General features: G+C 44.3%; 1 protein-coding gene across 2 annotated transcripts in view; it reads left to right on the forward strand.

Annotated features, from left to right (window-relative positions):
- The first annotated feature begins 7,710 nt into the window (after positions 1-7,710).
- Positions 7,711-18,738, forward strand: part of trmt13 (tRNA methyltransferase 13 homolog) — a 91,292-nt gene continuing 80,264 nt past the window's right edge. For both annotated transcript variants that reach the window (XM_084307855.1, XM_084307856.1), the window contains exon 1: positions 7,711-7,859. In XM_084307855.1, the coding sequence (XP_084163981.1) occupies positions 7,725-7,859 (135 nt within the window). In that variant the 5' untranslated portion in view covers positions 7,711-7,724. The remainder of the gene's footprint in view (positions 7,860-18,738) is intronic.

The raw sequence follows: 18,738 nt of genomic DNA on the forward strand, positions 1-18,738 counted from the left end.
CGAGGCGGATGAAAGGGATAACCTGTCCCTCGTAAGTCCTTGAATTGATAGTTATGGACCAGCGGACCAAAGATTCACAGAACGACCAAGTTGTTTCCCACGAAGTCTTTATTTCACAGAGAAGAAGAACAGTCACCCTCCTGCAGCCCGCACAGGCTCATCCTCTCGCACCAGTAGAAGAAAGAATACCCACATCACATGACATTTTATACCCTCTTGCACAGAGGAGAGAAGGGGAGGGGTGCGTGTGTGTGTGTGTCAGAAGGGGGGCTAATGGGTTCCAGATGTAGGCAGGGAGAGACCCCCAGTCTCGAACAACACCCCAACAAATCACGGGCCCCGACAGCTGAGTGGGGGAGATGTGTGCGTGTGTGTGTGGAGGGAAACACAGAGCCACGGTCCTACAGCGTGGGGAGACAATGGGTGCACAGATACATAAGATAAAGACATCAAATATTACTAAATCAATGAACTAAAAAACTATCAACCCCCCTTTTGACGTTAAATCAATACGTCAACACAACAGTTCATTGATGGATCTGTACCCGTCGATTGTCAACCATTACACGCATCACATCTAAACCAGACGAGATTAACAACTCCAAGAGAGGAGAGAGAGAGAGATAGAGGGAGGGGGGGGGAGCCGGAGAGAGAGAGAGAAGAAAGAGAGAAACACAGATTTTGCAACTTTTTTCAGACGATACACTTAACCCCCTGGACCCCCCTTACTCAGGCACACGCAACGTCCATCAGGGCGCTACCTTCCCTCTGTTACAGTGCACCGCCCATCCTGGGTCGGCCCCGTCTTCTATAGGGCAAGGGCCCCTTCCTGAGCTGGTCCCCGTTCCAGGGTGCGGTCCCCTAGACAAAAGTGTCTCCTCTGGTCTGCTGCTCCTCAGTGTCTCTGGACTGTCCCCTCCACCTCTCGCCAGCTAGCCCACCGTCTCTCCAGCTCAGCCTCCAGTGTCTCTCCTGCTGCCGTTTCCTCCCTCCTGTCGTAGATGATCTGCCTGTTGTCTATGATCTGCGGTGCCTGGCTGGTGTCGATGATTTGCGGTGCCTGGCTGCTGTGTTCATCTCCGGCCTGTTCTCCGTCTCCTCCTTTCTGTCTCCTGGTCGAGGGTCGTCTGGTGCTCTCGTCACGGACGTCTGAGGGGCTGCTGCTGGTATCTCACCCCTGGTTCAGATGCGCTGCAGACAGCTGGTGTGAATGTCTGGATCTCCTGTACCGTCTTCTTCTCCGTGTCTTCATTCATCCTCGTTCCGTCCTTGGTTGCAGCTGGCCCACATCAATTCTCACTGGAATAACCTCCACTTGAAAGGGATAACCTGTCCCTCGTAAGTCCTTGAATTGATAGTTATGGACCAGCGGACCAAAGATTCACAGAACGACCAAGTTGTTTCCCACGAAGTCTTTATTTCACAGAGAAGAAGAACAGTCACCCTCCTGCAGCCCGCACGGGCTCATCCTCTCGCACCAGTAGAAGAAAGAATACCCACATCACATGACATTTTATACCCTCTTGCACAGAGGAGAGAAGGGGAGGGGTGCGTGTGTGCGTGTGTGTGTGTGTGTGTCAGAAGGGGGGCTAATGGGTTCCTGATGTAGTTAGGGAGAGACCCCCAGTCTCGAACAACACCCCAACAAATCACGGGCCCCGACAGCTGAGTGGGGGAGATGTGTGCGTGTGTGTGTGGAGGGAAACACAGAGCCACGGTCCTACAGCGTGGGGAGACAATGGGTGCACAGATACATAAGATAAAGACATCAAATATTACTAAATCAATGAACTAAAAAACTATCACATAAGTGACACGCATAGAGGTCCTAAGTCATTTAACCAAAGCTAGCGTTCAGCTCCCCGGCATATAGTGGACGCAAAAAGCAAACAAAATAAAGTGGCATTATGTAATAGTTATACAAAACAGACCAGGCCAACCCCCCCTTAAGTCAGACGCCGAGAAAAATAAAGCATCCAGGCGATACCTAACGTCATACAGTCAATCAGACTTATAAGAACAAAAAAAAATATATAATAATATGACGTTCGGCGCGTTTAGCCATAGCGAGGTGCTAGCGGCCCAAAATCAAGCTACTACCGCATCTGGTGTAGGTGAGGCCGGCGTTGTGGCCCCTCCACGCCGGGTCTTCAAGAAGTCCACGGCGTCCTCCGGCGATGAGAGATGTTTTCTTGCCCCGTCCTCGGTTGTGATGATAAGTCTTGCAGGGAACTGTAGAGACGGCTTGAGTCCTAGCTTATAGAGGGGGGCCATGACGTCTTTGTAGCGGGCACGCTGTTCCACAACCTCGGAACAGTAGTCTTCAAAAATAAGGACTGGTTTCCCTCTGTATTTCAGCGTCCCTCTCCTCCTCCGTGCCTCCCAGATAATTCTCTCTTTAATTCGGTAGTGGTGCAGGCGGGCGATGACTGCTCTAGGCCTGGAGCCGGGCGCTGGCTTGACCATGAGAGCCCGGTGACACTGGTCCAGCTCGGGTGGTGTAGGGAGGACATCCTTCCCCAGAATTTCCACCAGCACCTCCGCAAAGAAGTCGCTGGGCCGGTCGCTCTGAATGGACTCATCCAACCCCAAGTTGCGTATATTGGACCTGCGACTCCGAGACTCGACGTTAGTTAGCTTAGCCTTTAGCTTGTCGTTGTTCGCCTCCAGCGCCGTACACCTGGCCTCTAGCTCGTCCACCCTGTCAGTCCACGTATTAAACCGCCTTCCACGGAGGTCAGACGCTCGGCATGGTCGTTGACCGTCGTCCAGAGGCTGTCAATCCTAGTTTCGAGCGAGGCAGCGGACGCTCTGATTTCGTTGGTCAGGGCCTGCCTTAGCTCTTCAATTAGCCCAGCAATGGAGGCTATATCTGCGGGCGCATCATCTTGGGATAATTTCTCAGCTGTCTCGTCGCCATTGTGGTTCTTGCAGCAAAAATAAATAGGTAGAAATATAAAGGGGGTATATACAAAAAGGTTTAGCCGAGTTGAAAATATAAAAAGAGGCTTTTAGGACAAAATATAAAAATACGGGAGTCACATGTGGCAATGAGCAACTACCCCATCCTTGACCCGGAACCGGAACCCTGTTAGTTTTCTTGATATCAGCACCATATTATGGTCTGACAGCCCTGTTATCATATTGTGTGTTTTTGTAATTATTTCGGGTCTATTAGTGAATATTAAGTCAATCTGAGTACTGGTGCTGTTTGTTATTCGCGTTGGGCCTTTAACCATTTGAGTTCAGTAAAAACTGTCAGTAATTTGTCACTTGAGCTTCTTCCTTGTTGCCTTGTCTTCCCAGTTCAAATTTAAGTCACCCATTATAAAGACCTCTCTCTTAAAATCAAATTGACTTAGCACATTCTTAAATTTATCATAAAAGCTCATGTTGGAGGAAGGTGGTCGATAAATTATGACTATAAAAGTGTAAAGGGCATCTGAGGCGACAGGATCATATTCAGATCTATACATTCTAGATGGTATATATATGTATGTATATATTCTCTCCCCACCGTATGTATATTTCTCTCCCACCCACCCACCCCCTCCTAATGTACAGTCCCCTCCCCACCGTATGTATATCTCTCCCCACCGTATGTATATTTCTCTCCCACCCATCCACCCCCTCCTAATGTACAGTCTCCTCCCCACCATATGTATATCTCTCCCCACCGTATGTATATTTCTCTCCCACCCATCCACCCCCTCCTAATGTACAGTCTCCTCCCCATGAATGAATGAATGAATGAATGAATGAATGAATGAATGAATGAAAACTTTATTTAACAGATTGCAGAATGGGTACAATACAGTACGGCTCAATACATACAATTGTTAAGGGGATGCAGACCTGAGAAAGACGTTTGTCTTGTTTCCATCAGGGTCCCCCATTTTCAATTCATATAGACATTTATGACATACATAACATACATGACATTTATGGCATAGGGACATATAGGTATTTAGTACTGATACATTTGTGACATAGGCGGTATTCAAATATACAGTACTGTTACCCCTAGATCCTGACAGAGTATATACATATGATGGGGAGGGGACTGTACATTAGGAGGGGGTGGGTGGGTGGGAGGGGAATATACATACGGCGGGGAGGGAATATATACATGCGGTGGGGAGGAGACTGTCTATTAGGAGGTGGTGGGGGTTTTGGGCATTTACGGTGGCCAGTTTCGAATTGCAGCCTCCCGTAGGTGCTCTTTAAGGGCGGTTTTGAATGTGGGCAGGGATTCACATTCCTTTACAGCTTTGGGTAGGGCGTTCCACATTGTTGTGGCATAATTGCGAAACGTGTTTAGTCCCTTGTTTGAGCCGAATCTGGGTTTAACATGATTTGTTGAGCTTCCTCTGGTGTAGTGGTTGTGGTATTCACTGACCTTTGGGAAGTATTTTGACATGTACATGGGCACCCCGGTCGTATAGTGTATCTTGTAGACCAGGCCCATTGCAAGTTGCTGTACTCTGTCGTCTACTCTAAGCCATCCTAGGTTGGCAAAGTGGGCAGGGGTGAGGTGGGTTCTGGGGTTCAGGTCAAGTAGTAGTCTGACCAGTTTGTTTTGTGATGTTTGTAATTTTGTTTTAAGCGCCTTTGAGGTGCTTTGGTACCATGAGGTGCACGCATAGTCATAGTACCCTTGAATGAGTGCTCCTGCCAGAGTCCTCAGGGTATTCTTGTTTACCAGAGAGGAGATCCGGTACAAGAATCTAGTTCGTTGGTTGACTTTTTTTATTACATTGGATGCCATTTTGTCACAGGAAAGATTTGCCTCTAGGATGGAACCCAGGTAGGTAATTTCGTCTTTCCTTGTGACAATATTGTCACCCACTGTAACTGAGAAGCCGTCGGTCTTGCTGAGTTTGTTATTTGAACCGAAGAGAATGGACTCTGTTTTGCCCATGTGTAATGATAGTTTGTTATCAGCGAGCCATATGCAGATTTTGCCTAGTTCCGTGCTGAGGGTTTTTTCAACCTGCAATTTGTTCTTGTCAGAGACCAGCAGGGCTGAGTCGTCCGCAAACAGGAACAAGTTGCAGTCACAGGCTGACGACATGTCATTTGCATAAATTAGGAAGAGTAGCGGTCCTAGTATGCTTCCTTGTGGAACACCACAGCTCACTGTGAGGGGGGGGGATAGAGTACCGTTTACCTCTACCATCTGTTCTCTCCCCTCCAGGTAGGATCATATGTATATACTCTGTCAGGATCTATGGGCAACAGTACTGTACATGTGCATATGGTATATGTCACAAATGTAACAGTACTATATACCTGTATGTCATGTATGTCCCTATGCCATAAATGTCATGATGTCATGTATGTCATAAATGTCACTATGAATTGAAAATGGGGGAACCTGATGTAAACAAGACAAACGTCTTTCTCTGGTCTGCATCCCCTTAACAATTGTGTGTATTGAGCTGTACTGTATTTTACCCATTCTGCAATCTGTTAAATAAAGTTTTCATTCAATCATTCATTCACCCATTCTGCAATCTGTTGATAAAATGTTCATTCAGTCATTCATTCACCCATTCTGCAATCTGTTAATAGGCGTGTTCGAGATTGGCTAGGCGGACGCAGATCTGCGCAGGTTTTACTACGGCCTCGCCAAGCGCGTTGCATGACGGTTAGAATGTTGTCCGACTCTATAGATATCTATGGTCCGACTTGCTCTGAAAATCTGACGAGACGAGGCGCGGAACTCTCGCGGGAGCGAGCCACGCACAGCCTTCAGAGCGAGGCTCCACAGTACCTCTCACCCGGCCGCGTTTTCCTTAATGATAAGCAAGCAGTGCAAGAATGCGGAAGCATTCTACCGTAGTGGCGTGCGGTAATGCGCCTTTCATTTTCCGCCGCCCAGCGCCCGTGCGTGCACCGGCGGCGGCGTGCTCGCTCAGGTGCGTGCGTGCGCCGGCGTGCTCGCGCGAGGTGCCCGCGCATGCGCATGAGATCCCGCCTTGGTTCGACACGAGCGGAGCTCAATATATATAAGTCACCGCCCCTTATTCAGTATCTAGAAATAGCTCAATTGGCAAGACTACATGGCTGTGGATCCTATGGCTCGTTTGCTGGCGAGTTCGAATCCCATCGAATATTTTTTTTTTAACGTGATTTTTTTTTTAACGTGTATTCTTTCGCCGGTTAAGGTTAGGCATGGTTAAGGTTAAGGTTAAGGTTAGGCATTGTTTCGGAGTTGGTTAAGGTTAGAACGGTTAAGTTTAGGCGCTGTTAAGGAGCTGGTTAAGGTTAGAGTTTGTCAAAGAGAATGGCAATATAATTTCTATGGTTAAGGTTAGGCATGGTTAAGGTTAAGGTTAAGGTTAGGCATTGTTTCGGAGTTGGTTAAGGTTAGAACGGTTAAGTTTAGGCGCTGTTAAGGAGCTGGTTAAGGTTAGAGTTTGTCAAAGAGAATGGCAATAGACAGCCTATTTCCGCGCGACAGCTCCCAAAGCGGGCCTGAAAAGAAAGGCGCTTTACCGTAGTGGCGTGCGGTGACGAATGCTTCCGCATTTTTGCACTGCTTGCTTGTCATAAAGCTACACGCCACCCGGCCGCTCCCGGCTGGGAAGTAGGCTGGTAAAGCCATAGATATATATAGAACACATATCTATGGGTAAAGCTATGCCTCCTAAAATGTGAATCGGAAATACAGAAATACCGGCTACAGGCTTTCCGGTTTCCGGGCACCCCCTGATCCGTTTATAGTCCCCAGCTAAACAAACAACAAGCAGGTCTGTCAGCCTGTCGAGGGAGGCGATAACGAGGTTGTTTCTGGGGGGATACATTTTCATGAGCACCGTGTCGTGATTTCAGGGGCGGGACTTCCTACCTGATTCCCACTTTCGGCCGTAGTGCTTTACCAGCCCATAACACATTCATCAGCCCCGCCCTCCCTTCTGTAGATATTCTAACCCGGAAGTTGTACAGCAGCATAATCATAGATATATATAGAACACTAGATAGCTTAAGGCGGAGTCACCAGCATCACTGAACCGCCGCCATCTTGCGGGGGTCAGCCTTGAGTGAGAGTGAGTGAGCTGCACAGACAAAAATACTCATAACTCGCTGAAATATTGACGGATTTACAAACGGGTTAGTTTGCTATAAACATCAAAGATGTAGTTATGCTACTGCATACTTATAAAAATTCTTTTTTTTAAAGATGTTTTTTTTTTTACAAACCGCTTGAATCATAGCCACGTTAATAATGCTTGTAATAAACCAAACCGTTTGTAAATCCGTCAATATTTCAGCGAGTTATGAGTATTTTTGTCTGTGCAGCTCACTCACTCTCACTCAAGGCTGACCCCCGCAAGATGGCGGCGGTTCAGTGACGTCGCTCTCCATTGGCCGGCAGCGCGGGCAAGCTATCTAGTATTCTATATATCTATGAGCATAATGGCCAAGTTTCTGATACACCTAGGAAATCGAGATTAGACTCTAGTAGTAACATGTAACATATGACTTATCTGATCACTTTTGGGTTTTAAACTTCGTATATATTTAAGTGGCCGCCTAATATACCCTTTGGTTTAAAATTTGAGTCTCAAATAAATAAATAAAATAATTATTATTTACAGTTAGGAAACAGACTTTCCACTTCCGGGTTATTGTGACAGCTCCGCTCTCCCCCACGCGTCACTTCCGGGTCATTGTGACAGCTCTGTTTACTTATTGAAGAAGACGGAGAAGCAGAACACATGGCTGCCTCCGTGTCTGTCCCTGTCCCTGTCCCTGTCCCTGGGAGATGTGGCTTCTACCTGGACAGGAAGAAGCGCTTCTGTAAGATGATAGTTGGAAGTGGAAACGTGTTTTGTGGAGAACACGCTGACGCGGTAAGTTGATGACAATGTGACGCTAGGTTTTTTGTGGTGAAAATGGGGGACCCTGATGGAAACAAGACAAACGTCTTTCTCAGGTCTGCATCCCCTTAACAATTGTATGTATTGAGCCGTACTGTATTGTACCCATTCTGCAATCTGTTAAATAAAGTTTTCATTCATTCATTCATTCAACCCTTTCGTGACTTTCGGTTTGCAAGCCTGGGGCTTTTGTGACCGCAGTCACTTATTTATCCGCGGTCACCACTCCAGAAAATATCAACCAAGAGTGAATGTGTGGATCACGTTGTGTCAAAGATATATCAGATATGAATTTCAAAGATACCCAGCGTACAATATGGGTTTAACACAGCTTTACAGTGGGGTCTGGAAGCTCGGAGTTGCTAATAAACAGTTTAAAACATTGTTACTCGATGAGTGGTATTTACAGACCGAACGTCCATCTCTGCCGTTGGTGTCACAGCGCATGCGCAAACCGAATGTCACGAAAGGGGCTAATCTAGCCCCTTTCGTGACTTTCGGTTTGCAAGCCTGGGGCTTTTGTGACCGGAGTCACTTGCCCACACGCCCGATTACCCAGTAGAGAAACGACCAAGCGTCATCAAGGGGCTCGCGGTGTGTCAAGAATACATCAGATCTGAATTTCAAAGATACCCAGCGTACAATATGGGTCTAACACAGCTTCACGATGGGGTCTGGAAGCTCGGAGTTGCCAATAAACAGTTTAAAACATTGTTGGGAAACACAAGTGCTACTCACAGCGAACTCTGGCAGCAAGATGGCGTCTTCTCCTTCTGCAACTTTCCTTGTCGCATGCCTGGTGCGTTTAGCAATCACTGCGCTCCCTATCGGTCCCTGTTGGTCATTACCTATAGGCCATTACAGGGTAGAATCTGCTGAGCGCGTCTCCTGTGTATTGTTGTAATGACCAACAGGGACCGATAGGGAGTGCAGTGATCGCTGGACGCACCAGCCATTTTGCCAAGGTTCGCTCTGTGAGTACACTCGTTTTATGAAAATGATTTAAAATGTTTATCAGCAACTCCGAGCTTCCAGACCCCATCGTGAAGCTGTGTTAGACCCATATTGTACGCTGGGTATCTTTGAAATTCAGATCTGATGTATTCTTGACACACCGCGAGCCCCTTGATGACGCTTGGTCGTTTCTCTACTGGGTAATCGGGGCGTGTGGGCAAGTGACTCCGGTCACAAAAGCCCCAGGCTTGCAAACCGAAAGTCACGAAAGGGGCTAGGGCTAATCCAGAACCTGAGGTACGGAAAGCAAACAGCAACTGGTGCCGCTATTAGGCTGCCTGGTGCGCATGCTTGATTGATTGATTGATTGAATTGATTGATTGATTGATTGATTGATTGATTGAAAACTTTATTAACAGATTGCAGAATGGGTACAATACAGTACAGCTCAATACACACAATTGTTAAGGGGATGCAGACCAGAGAAAGACTTTCGTCTTGTTTACACCAGGGTCCCCCATTTTCAATTCATCAGGACATATATGACATACATGACATACAGATAGTCAGTACTGCTACATCTATACATTTATGACATACCAGATTTGCAAATACAGTACTGTTTGTGATACAGAAGGAGTCAAGAAAAGGGAGTATATACATTTGACGTAGAAACTGTACATTGGAGGAGGTTGGGTGGGGGGGGGTTGGGTACACTGGGATATTGACAACCATACTGGGTAATTTACATTGGAGGTGGTTGGGGGGGGGGGGGGGGGGCACACTGTATAAGCAAGCAAAACTGTACATTGAGGGGGGGGAGACTCTGTACAAACAAACAAAATTGTACATTGGACTATTGACAACCATACTAGGTAAATGACTGTACATTGGAGGGGGTTGGGTTAGGATATTTACAGGGGCCAGTGTTGAATTGCAGTCTCCCGTAGGTGTCTCTTGAGAGAGGTTTTGAAAGTGGGTAGTGATCCACATTCCTTTACAGCTTTGGGTAGGGCGTTCCACATTGATGTGGCATAATTGCGAAACGTGTTTAGTCCCTTATTTGAGCCGAATCTGGGTTTAACATGATTTGTGGAGCTCCCTCTGGTGTTGTGATCGTGGTATTCACTGACCTTTGGGAAGTATTTTGCCATGTACATGGGTACCTTGGTCGTGTAGTGTATCTTGTAGACCAGGCCCATTGCAAGTTGCTGTACTCTGTCATCTACTCTAAGCCATCCTAGGTTGTCAAAGTGGGCAGGGGTGAGGTGGGTTCTAGGAGTAAGGTCAAGCAGTAGTCTGACCAGTTTGTTTTGAGATGTTTGTAATTTTGTTTTTAGCGCCTTTGAGGTGCTTTGGTACCATGAGGTGCAAGCATAGTCGTAGTACCCCTGAATGAGTGCTCCTGCCAGAGTCTTCAGGGTATTCTTGTTTACCAGAGAGGAGATCCGGTACAAGAATCGAGTTCGTTGGTTGACTTTTTTTATTACATTGGATGCCATTTTGTCACAGGAGAGATTAGCCTCTAGGATGGAACCCAGGTAGGTAATTTCATCTTTCCTTGTGACAATATTGTCACCCACTGTAACTGAGAAGCCGTCGGTCTTGCTGAGTTTGTTATTTGAACCGAAGAGAATGGACTCTGTTTTGCCCATGTGTAATGATAGTTTGTTATCAGCGAGCCATATGCAGATTCTGCCTAGTTCCGAGCTGAGGGTTTTTTCAACCTGTAACTTGTTCTTGTCAGAGACCAGCAGGGCTGAGTCGTCCGCAAACAGGAACAAGTTGCAGTCACAAGCTGACGACATGTCATTTGCATAAATTAGGAACAGTAGCGGTCCTAGTATGCTTCCTTGTGGAACACCACAGCTCACTGTGAGGGGGGGGGATAGGGTACCGTTTACCTCCACCATCTGTTCCCTCCCCTCAAGGTAGGATTGCATCCAGCTCACTGATAGTCTATCAAAACCAATTGCTTTTAGCTTGTCAATCAGAATGGAGTGATTGACCGTGTCAAAGGCCTTTTGTAGGTCCAGCATGACCATGCCGCAGTATTTGCCTGCGTCCACCTCTTGTTTGATGTGGTCATTCAAATAGAGAAGGCATGTGTCAGTGGAGTGGGATGTTCTGAAGCCAGATTGGAATTCGTAGATTAGATTTTTTTCCGCTAGGTACTTTTCGACCTGTTCGTAGACTATTTTTTCCATGACTTTCGAGATGGAGGTGAGAATAGAAACAGGGCGGTAGTTGCCTGGGTCTAATTTGCTGCCCTTTTTGTGCAGAGGGGTCACCCTCGCAATTTTGAAGTCCTTGGGGACGTGTCCCTGTTTTATGGAGAGGTTTATTATGTGTGTGATGATTGGGGTGATGGCGGCTGCTGAGTCTCTGAGGAATTTGGAGGGGATGTTGTCATGGCCAGTGGCCTTGTTAGGTTGGAGGGCGCTCAGTTTATTGAGTACCTCATCTGTTGTTACCATTTCCAGCTTGAAGTCGTCCTTGCGGACCCCTAGGTTTTTGTAGTAAGCTACTATGTGTTCTACCCCATAAAGCCCTGAGTGGGAGGGTAGTTTGTTTACCAGTGTTGTGGCTATGTTTGTGAAGAAAATGTTTAAGTAATTGGCTACATCCAGCTTGTCTGTGATGAGCGTGTTGTCCGTTTTTATGTTTATGTTTGAGAATCTGGTTTTAAGTTTTTTACTGCATCCTAGTTGATTATTGAGTAATTTCCAAAGTTCACGTGGTTTGTTTTTGTTTTCCTCAGTTTTGTCATTGATGAAATTCTTTTTTGCAGTTTTGATCATGGAGTTTACGTCGTTTCTTAGTGACACGCTGTGACACCAACGGCGGAGATGGGCGTTGGTTGGTGAACAAGATTACTAACATCACAAAACAAACTGTTCAGACTACTGCTTGACCTTACTCCTAGAACCCACCTCACCCCTGCCCACTTTGACAACCTAGGATGGCTTAGAGTAGACGACAGAGTACAGCAACTTGCAATGGGCCTGGTCTACAAGATACACTACACCACTAAGGTACCCATGTACATGTCGAAATACTTCCCAAAGGTCAGTGAATTCCACGATCACAACACCAGAGGGAGCTCCACAAATCATGTTCAACCCAGATTCGGCTCAAACAAGGGACTAAACACGTTTAGCAATTATGCCACATCAATGTGGAACGCCCTACCCACAGCTGTAAAGTAATGTGAATCACTACTAGGGATGGGTACCTTTCACATTTGAACCGATACGGTACCAGTACCTGTGAATTGATACCGGTACCCAACGGTACCTTTTTTCTGTACTTTAGTTTAAATTTAGTCGTGAAAAAAAAATCCAAGCTTCAAATAACTACAATTTCGACCGTTTTCGGCTTGCCATTGCTCCGACTGCTTAGTTGTTGAATCAAGTCAAATCCTAGGTAAGCATATATTGTGCGTGTGAACGTTGACATGATTTTATTTATTTTTTATAATAATTTTATTTAAAAAAAATAATTCAGTATCTCACTTGAATCGATACTCGGTAGTACCGACGTGTTTCAGTTCGGTACCTTAAAAGTACCGAATTCGGTACCCATCCCTAGTAGGGCTGCAACTAATGACTAATTTGGTAGTCGACTAATCTGCCGATTATTTTTTCGATTAGTCGACTAATCGAAAACCAATGTAAACAACTTTTTTTTTTTTTTTTTTTATTACCTATCTTTGTGAAAGTGGCTTCTCAGCTCTGGTCCAGCTGAAGACAGAGCAGAGGAACAGATTGGACATTGAGCACGACCTCAGAGTTGCTTGTCTACCATCACCCCAGACTTTGAGACTCTTGTCAGGACCAAACAACAACATCATAACATGATGATCCCATAGCAAATTAAAATAATGACTCATGAAACATTTGAATTTGGATCTTTAAGCCACTTTAAATGAAAATGTATTTGAAGAACAATACAGCAATCACTCATAACAAGATAAATAAATTAAATAATACAAATTAAAGTGGAAGTGTACTTTAAATAACTTTTGTTTGCTGTGTGTGAGAGGAGTCCGTGTTAGGGGTGGGAATCACCAGTTTCATCATGATACGATACGATATCGATTCTTTGGACAACGATACGATATTTGCCGATATCACAAAGTCTCTCACGATACAATACGATACGATTAGATTCAGGTGCCTGCGATCGATATGAGATGATATCATATGCCCATTTAACACAATCAGTTATGAGACTCGCCACAGGATTTTCAAAATAAGAGTATCGATATGAATCGATCTTATTACATCGCATCGATCCGATTCGATCGTTGATAATTACATCGATGTATCGATCTGGATCGATGTATCGTCCCACCCCTAGTCCGTGTGTGTGTGTATGTGTGTGTGTCTTACTCTGATCGCTGTGTGAGTGAGAGGAGTGTGTGTACTGTGTAATTTGTGTGTGTGTCTTACTCTGATCGCTGTGTGAGTGAGAGGTGTGTACTGTGTAATTTGTGTGTGTGTCAGTCTTACTCTGATCGCTGTGTGTGAGTGAGAGGAGTGTGAATGTGTGTGTGTCTTACTCTGATCGCTGTGTGTGAGAGAGAGGAGTGTGAATGTGTGTGTGTCTTACTCTGATCGCTGTGTGTGAGTGAGAGGAGTGTGTATGTGTGTGTCTTACTCTGATCGCTGTGTGTGAGTGAGAGGAGTGTGTATGTGTGTGTCTTACTCTGATCGCTGTGTGTGAGTGAGAGGAGTGCGTGTGTAATGTATTGTGTGTCTAGTCTGATCATCATCTCCTGCAGGGGAACAATGTCCAAAATTTGCTATGGGATCATCATGTTATGATGTTGCCTGGAACCCTGAGAAGTAGGGATGGGTATCGTTAGGATTTTATCGATACTACTACTCTTATCGATACTGCTTAACGGTTCGGTACTTTATCGATACTCTTATCGGTTCTTTTTGGTTCTTTTTTTGCAAGAAAAAAAGACAATTAATTAAGAACAGAATCAACATTGCTTTATTATTTATAAATACAACTTTATAAATAAGTATTATAAATAAATATAATTTCTTCAGCAACAGCAGCAGCAATGTTCTTTTATATAACTTTATAAATAAATATAATAAATGAATATAATTTCTTCAGCAACAGCAGCAACAATGTTTTAAATGTGTCTGACTCTGAATTATAGACTTTTTATAATAAACAACAAATGCAAAAGGCTAACAGAACTGTGACACTCGTTCACCCTATCCTCTGTCATCCTTCCTCTAGCTGCTAGGGTGAAAGGACTTTGGGTGGTGGAGGGAGGTAGAGGGAAGATGTGTGGTGGCCCTGGGCTCACTGGCCTGGGACACATTGGTGGCTGACGCCTCAGCTTGACGATCTATAAAAAGTTTAGATTGTAGTATTTGTAGCTAAACAATTATTTTGTTTATTAGCCTATTTGTAATAATTCGTTATTAGCCTAGGAAACTCCGTATCTTGGCTTACCGGCGGCAGTGGACGTGGATGCAGATGGAACACTGCGCGCAAGGCAGTCGAATACGCGCATTTCTGCACACTAATATCATGTTTTGCCAACAGATGTTTTGATAAATTGCTCGTATTGCCACCCTTACTGGCAAATGTTTTGTTGCACTTGTGGCAACGTGCGTTGTATATCCATACTTTCTTTAGAACGCTTCGCTCTATCCGCCATCACGAGTCACGGTGCATGCAGACTCAGAGCTGTCTGTGTCTGTGTGCAGCGCGCTTCAGCACAGAGAACTTTCATTAAGGAGTACCCGTATGTAGCACTACTAGCGAGCGACTCGCGAGGAGTGTGTGTAATAATGACTCGCTGTGGCTCGCTTCTCGTGCAGAGACAGAGAGAGGATAGATCGTTTGCAACTTTTAAATAATAATAATTATAATAATAATAATTTCTCTAGAGTATCGATAGCAGTACCGAGGACGTCGGAGCTTATAAATACTCCGGTATTTTCTAATATAGTACCGGTTCCCGTTTAAAACCGGGGTCCGGGGGGCATCCCTACTGAGAAGCCACTCTCACAAAGATAGGTAGTGCACAAAAAAAAAAAAAAAAAAAAAAAAAAAAAAAAAAAAAATTTCTTTTTTTTTTCTTTTTTTAATGACTAATCGACGCAACAATTTCTCGTCGACGATTTTTTATAATCGACGTCGTCGATTATGTCGACTAATCGTTGCAGCCCTAATCCCTAATCACTAGGGGTGCACCGATATATCGGTCGGGTATCGGTATCGGCCGATAAGTGCCTTGTTGACTGCTATCGGCCTATCGGCCGATAAGCTCAAATGTGCCGATAGCAGTCGCCGATAACTAACCATCAATTTGTGTAGCGTCAAAAGGCAAAAAAAAAAAAAAGTTCACTCGCGACTAGGGATGCCCCCCGGACCCTGGTTTTGAACGGGAACCGGTACTATATTAGAAAATACCGGAGTATTTATAAGCTCCGACGTCCTCGGTACTGCTATCGATACTCTAGAGAAATTATTATTATTATTATTATTTAAAAGTTGCGAACGATCCTCTCTCTGTCTCTGCACGAGAAGCGAGCCGCAGCAAGCCATTACACACACTTGTCGCGAGCCGCTCACACTCACACATACACGGGTAGGGACTGGAGGTGCATGTCCGTGGCTAGCTACGTTAGCTACGGAGCTAATAGTCAGTTTCAGTGTTGCTGGATGGTACACTCTAGGGCTGGGCGATATGGCCTAAATATGATATCACGATATTTTCTGACCTTTCGGCGATACACGATACGCATCACGATGTTTTTCTTTTTTTCCCCAAACAATTCATTATGAGGCTTACCAAGACAGTATTTGAGTTTGCAAGCTAACATTAAAGACAAAATAAAATACCCATGCATTTAGCATTTTTATATTATATATTAGATTTAGATTATTGGATTATTAGATTATATATTGCATATATTTAGCAATGAGATATTATATGATTTAGATATGAAATATGATGAATTGAAAATGGGGGACCCTGATGTAAACAAGACGAAAGTCTTTCGCTGGTCTGCATCCCCTTAACAATTGTATGTATTGAGCTGTACTGTACCCATTCTGCAATATGTTAATAAAGTTTTAAATCAATCAATAGGATTTTAGCATTTTTATGAAACTACTGTATATTTGTATGTCTCTAAATGTTTTGATGAATTGAAAATGGAGGACCCTTATGTAAAAAAGCCGAAAGTCTTTTTCTGGTCTTCATCCTCCAGTCAGTCCACTGTTGTTGTATTGAGCTGTACTGTATTGTACCCATTCTGCAATCGTTAATAACGTTTTCATTCATTCAATCATTCGCTTGTACCCGCCCTGCTGTTCTTAGCACCAATCGGCAAGCAGCGCTATTCTTTTTTTACTTCCTGAATGCCCTCCTTGATTTTAACGAGAGCTCAGCTCAACGACAACAACAACAGCTCACCGCAGCCGACGAGTGATTACTAGCGCACCGCAGCATGACAACGAGGCATAATGATTTTACTGCAACAAATGTTATAATAAAAGCCTTTCCATACATCTGTCTGATTGAAAACTTTATTAACAGACCGCAGAATGGGCACGCACAACTCGGCACGGACTGAGATATGAACAGTAACGCTTGCTATCTATGTCGTCATCGGACGTTGCTATGTTTGGGTAAATACGCTGATGTGTAACTATATAACGTGTAACTATATAATGTTGATGCCACAAAACGAATGCCTTTGTTAATCATAAGTACTAACTAACTTTGATGCAGTAGTGTGTGTGTGGGAGCGGCGTTGTTCAAAAGTTTGAACGGGGTGGACCAGATTGACGCGACACAATCCTCTTGGGCAAAACATCACGATATCCACGATACGTTAAAAAAGTGTATCGTTAATGAACTGTACCCGATATTTATATAATATCGTCATATCGCCCAGCCCTAGTACACTCTAACGTTAACGTTATGCCGAGTTCATACTACACTACACGTATGAACTCGACATAGCGTTAACGTTACTCCGTTTCCATGAAGTGTTTAATTAGCAGCAATATGTTCTGTTGTTGAACATTTAACGTTAACGTGGCTAGCTACGTTAGCTACGGAGCTAATAGAGTGTAACATCCAGCAACACTGAAACTGACTAACGTTAACGTTATGCCGACTCGCCGAGTTCATACTACACTACACGTATGAACTCGACATAGCGTTAACGTTACTCCGTTTCCATGAAGTGTTTAATTAGCAACAATCTGTTCCGTTGTTGAAAATTTAACGTTAAGGTAGGTATCCGATGCACTTCCGGCGTGGACAGGAAAACGTCGTGAAATCGTTGTAGTCATTTTGTAGTCTTATTAACTAAAAGATTTTAACAAAATAAAAAGCAGCAGCACTATTGCATAACTGAGTCATGTTTGCTATGTATTTCTTTCTTTAGGGGAGTAGGACATTTGTTTCACAGTTTTAGCATGATGTTTTATAGATGGCCAGGTTAAACACAGGTTTTTGTTTTTTAAGAGGGGGCCGGGGGTTTGATTTGATTGAAGTTTATTTCAAATATGCAACACAACAAACAAATATCAAGTACAGATATAGCCATAAGCCGTTCAAATAATAATTTATAATTTTTTTTAAAATTTAAATATATTTAAATAATAATCTAAAAGAACCGATAAGAGTATCGATAAAGTACCGAACCGTTAAGCAGTATCGATAAGAGTAGTAGTATCGATAAAATCCTAACGATACCCATCCCTACTCACGACCTACCTGCACAACGCCCGCTGTCCCCCACACACACACACAAGCTACTGCATCAAAGTTACTATTTATGATTAACAAGGCATTCGTTTTGTGGCATTAACGTTATATAGTTAGTGTTACACGGACAATAACATCAGCATATTATTATTACCCATAGCAGCAAGGCATTACTCCAAGTCCGTTCATAGCCGGGAGGCAGAAGACTAACGTTACTGGTGAAAATGTGATTTACGTTGGAATACTCCTTTGCCAACTTGCTGTACTTTGCTTGCAGGTCTGCATCCATTATTGCTGGATTATGAATAGCCCCAACTTTAGCCAACGTAACGTTATGGCTAAACCTTTAACATTAGTTAACGCTAGCTTTCGGTTAGCTGTTCAATGCTAATAACACAACCAAGCGAACCCATCAGAGCTCCCCATTAGGCTTGGGCGGTATGACGGTATTAAGGTATACCAGGGTATTTAGAAATACCTACGGTATTGATTTTCAATACCGTCCGTCACCGTCAAAATCACAGATGCGCTTCAGTTTCTATAACAGTGAAACAGAGTTTTGAGTGTAGTGCACACACTGAGTGTAGTGCACACACGCGCCAGCAGAGGGCGAGACCGCTCTAGTGGAGCGAGTGGGTCACAACGGTGTTCACGTTTTACGGTAATGTTGCGACAGTGCTGTGAAAATACCGTAAAGCGTTGTGACGAGAGCAGTGTTGTTGTGGAGCAATCCGTCTCTTATTATATGTGAGTACAAGGTTTACACAACAGCCCCCACCCGCCTTTTTATTGTATTTGTACCGTCCTGTACTATCCGCTGTCAGCTGTTTATCTCTCTCTGTGAGCTACTGAGCTTGAATAACTAGCGTTAGCTCACGTTAAGTAGCGTTAGCTCTGCGGCTAATCTTAGATTACCCTGAACTAAATCAATGACTAGGTTATAAAGCATTCGAGTAGTTTTCACTGCACATAGAAGTAGCCAAACAACGGGAGCATTTCGGGAGCATATGACCAAAACCCAGGCAATTTCTAGCCCTTAAGGCAGGGGTGTCAAACTAATTTTCACAGAGGGCCACATCAGCATTATGGTTGCCCTCAAAGGGCCAAAGACCGTATAAATGTTAATGTAATGTAAAA

This window comes from Notolepis coatsorum (assembly GCF_963971535.1).
Source record: "Notolepis coatsorum genome assembly, chromosome: 2".
NCBI lineage: Eukaryota > Metazoa > Chordata > Actinopteri > Aulopiformes > Paralepididae > Notolepis > Notolepis coatsorum.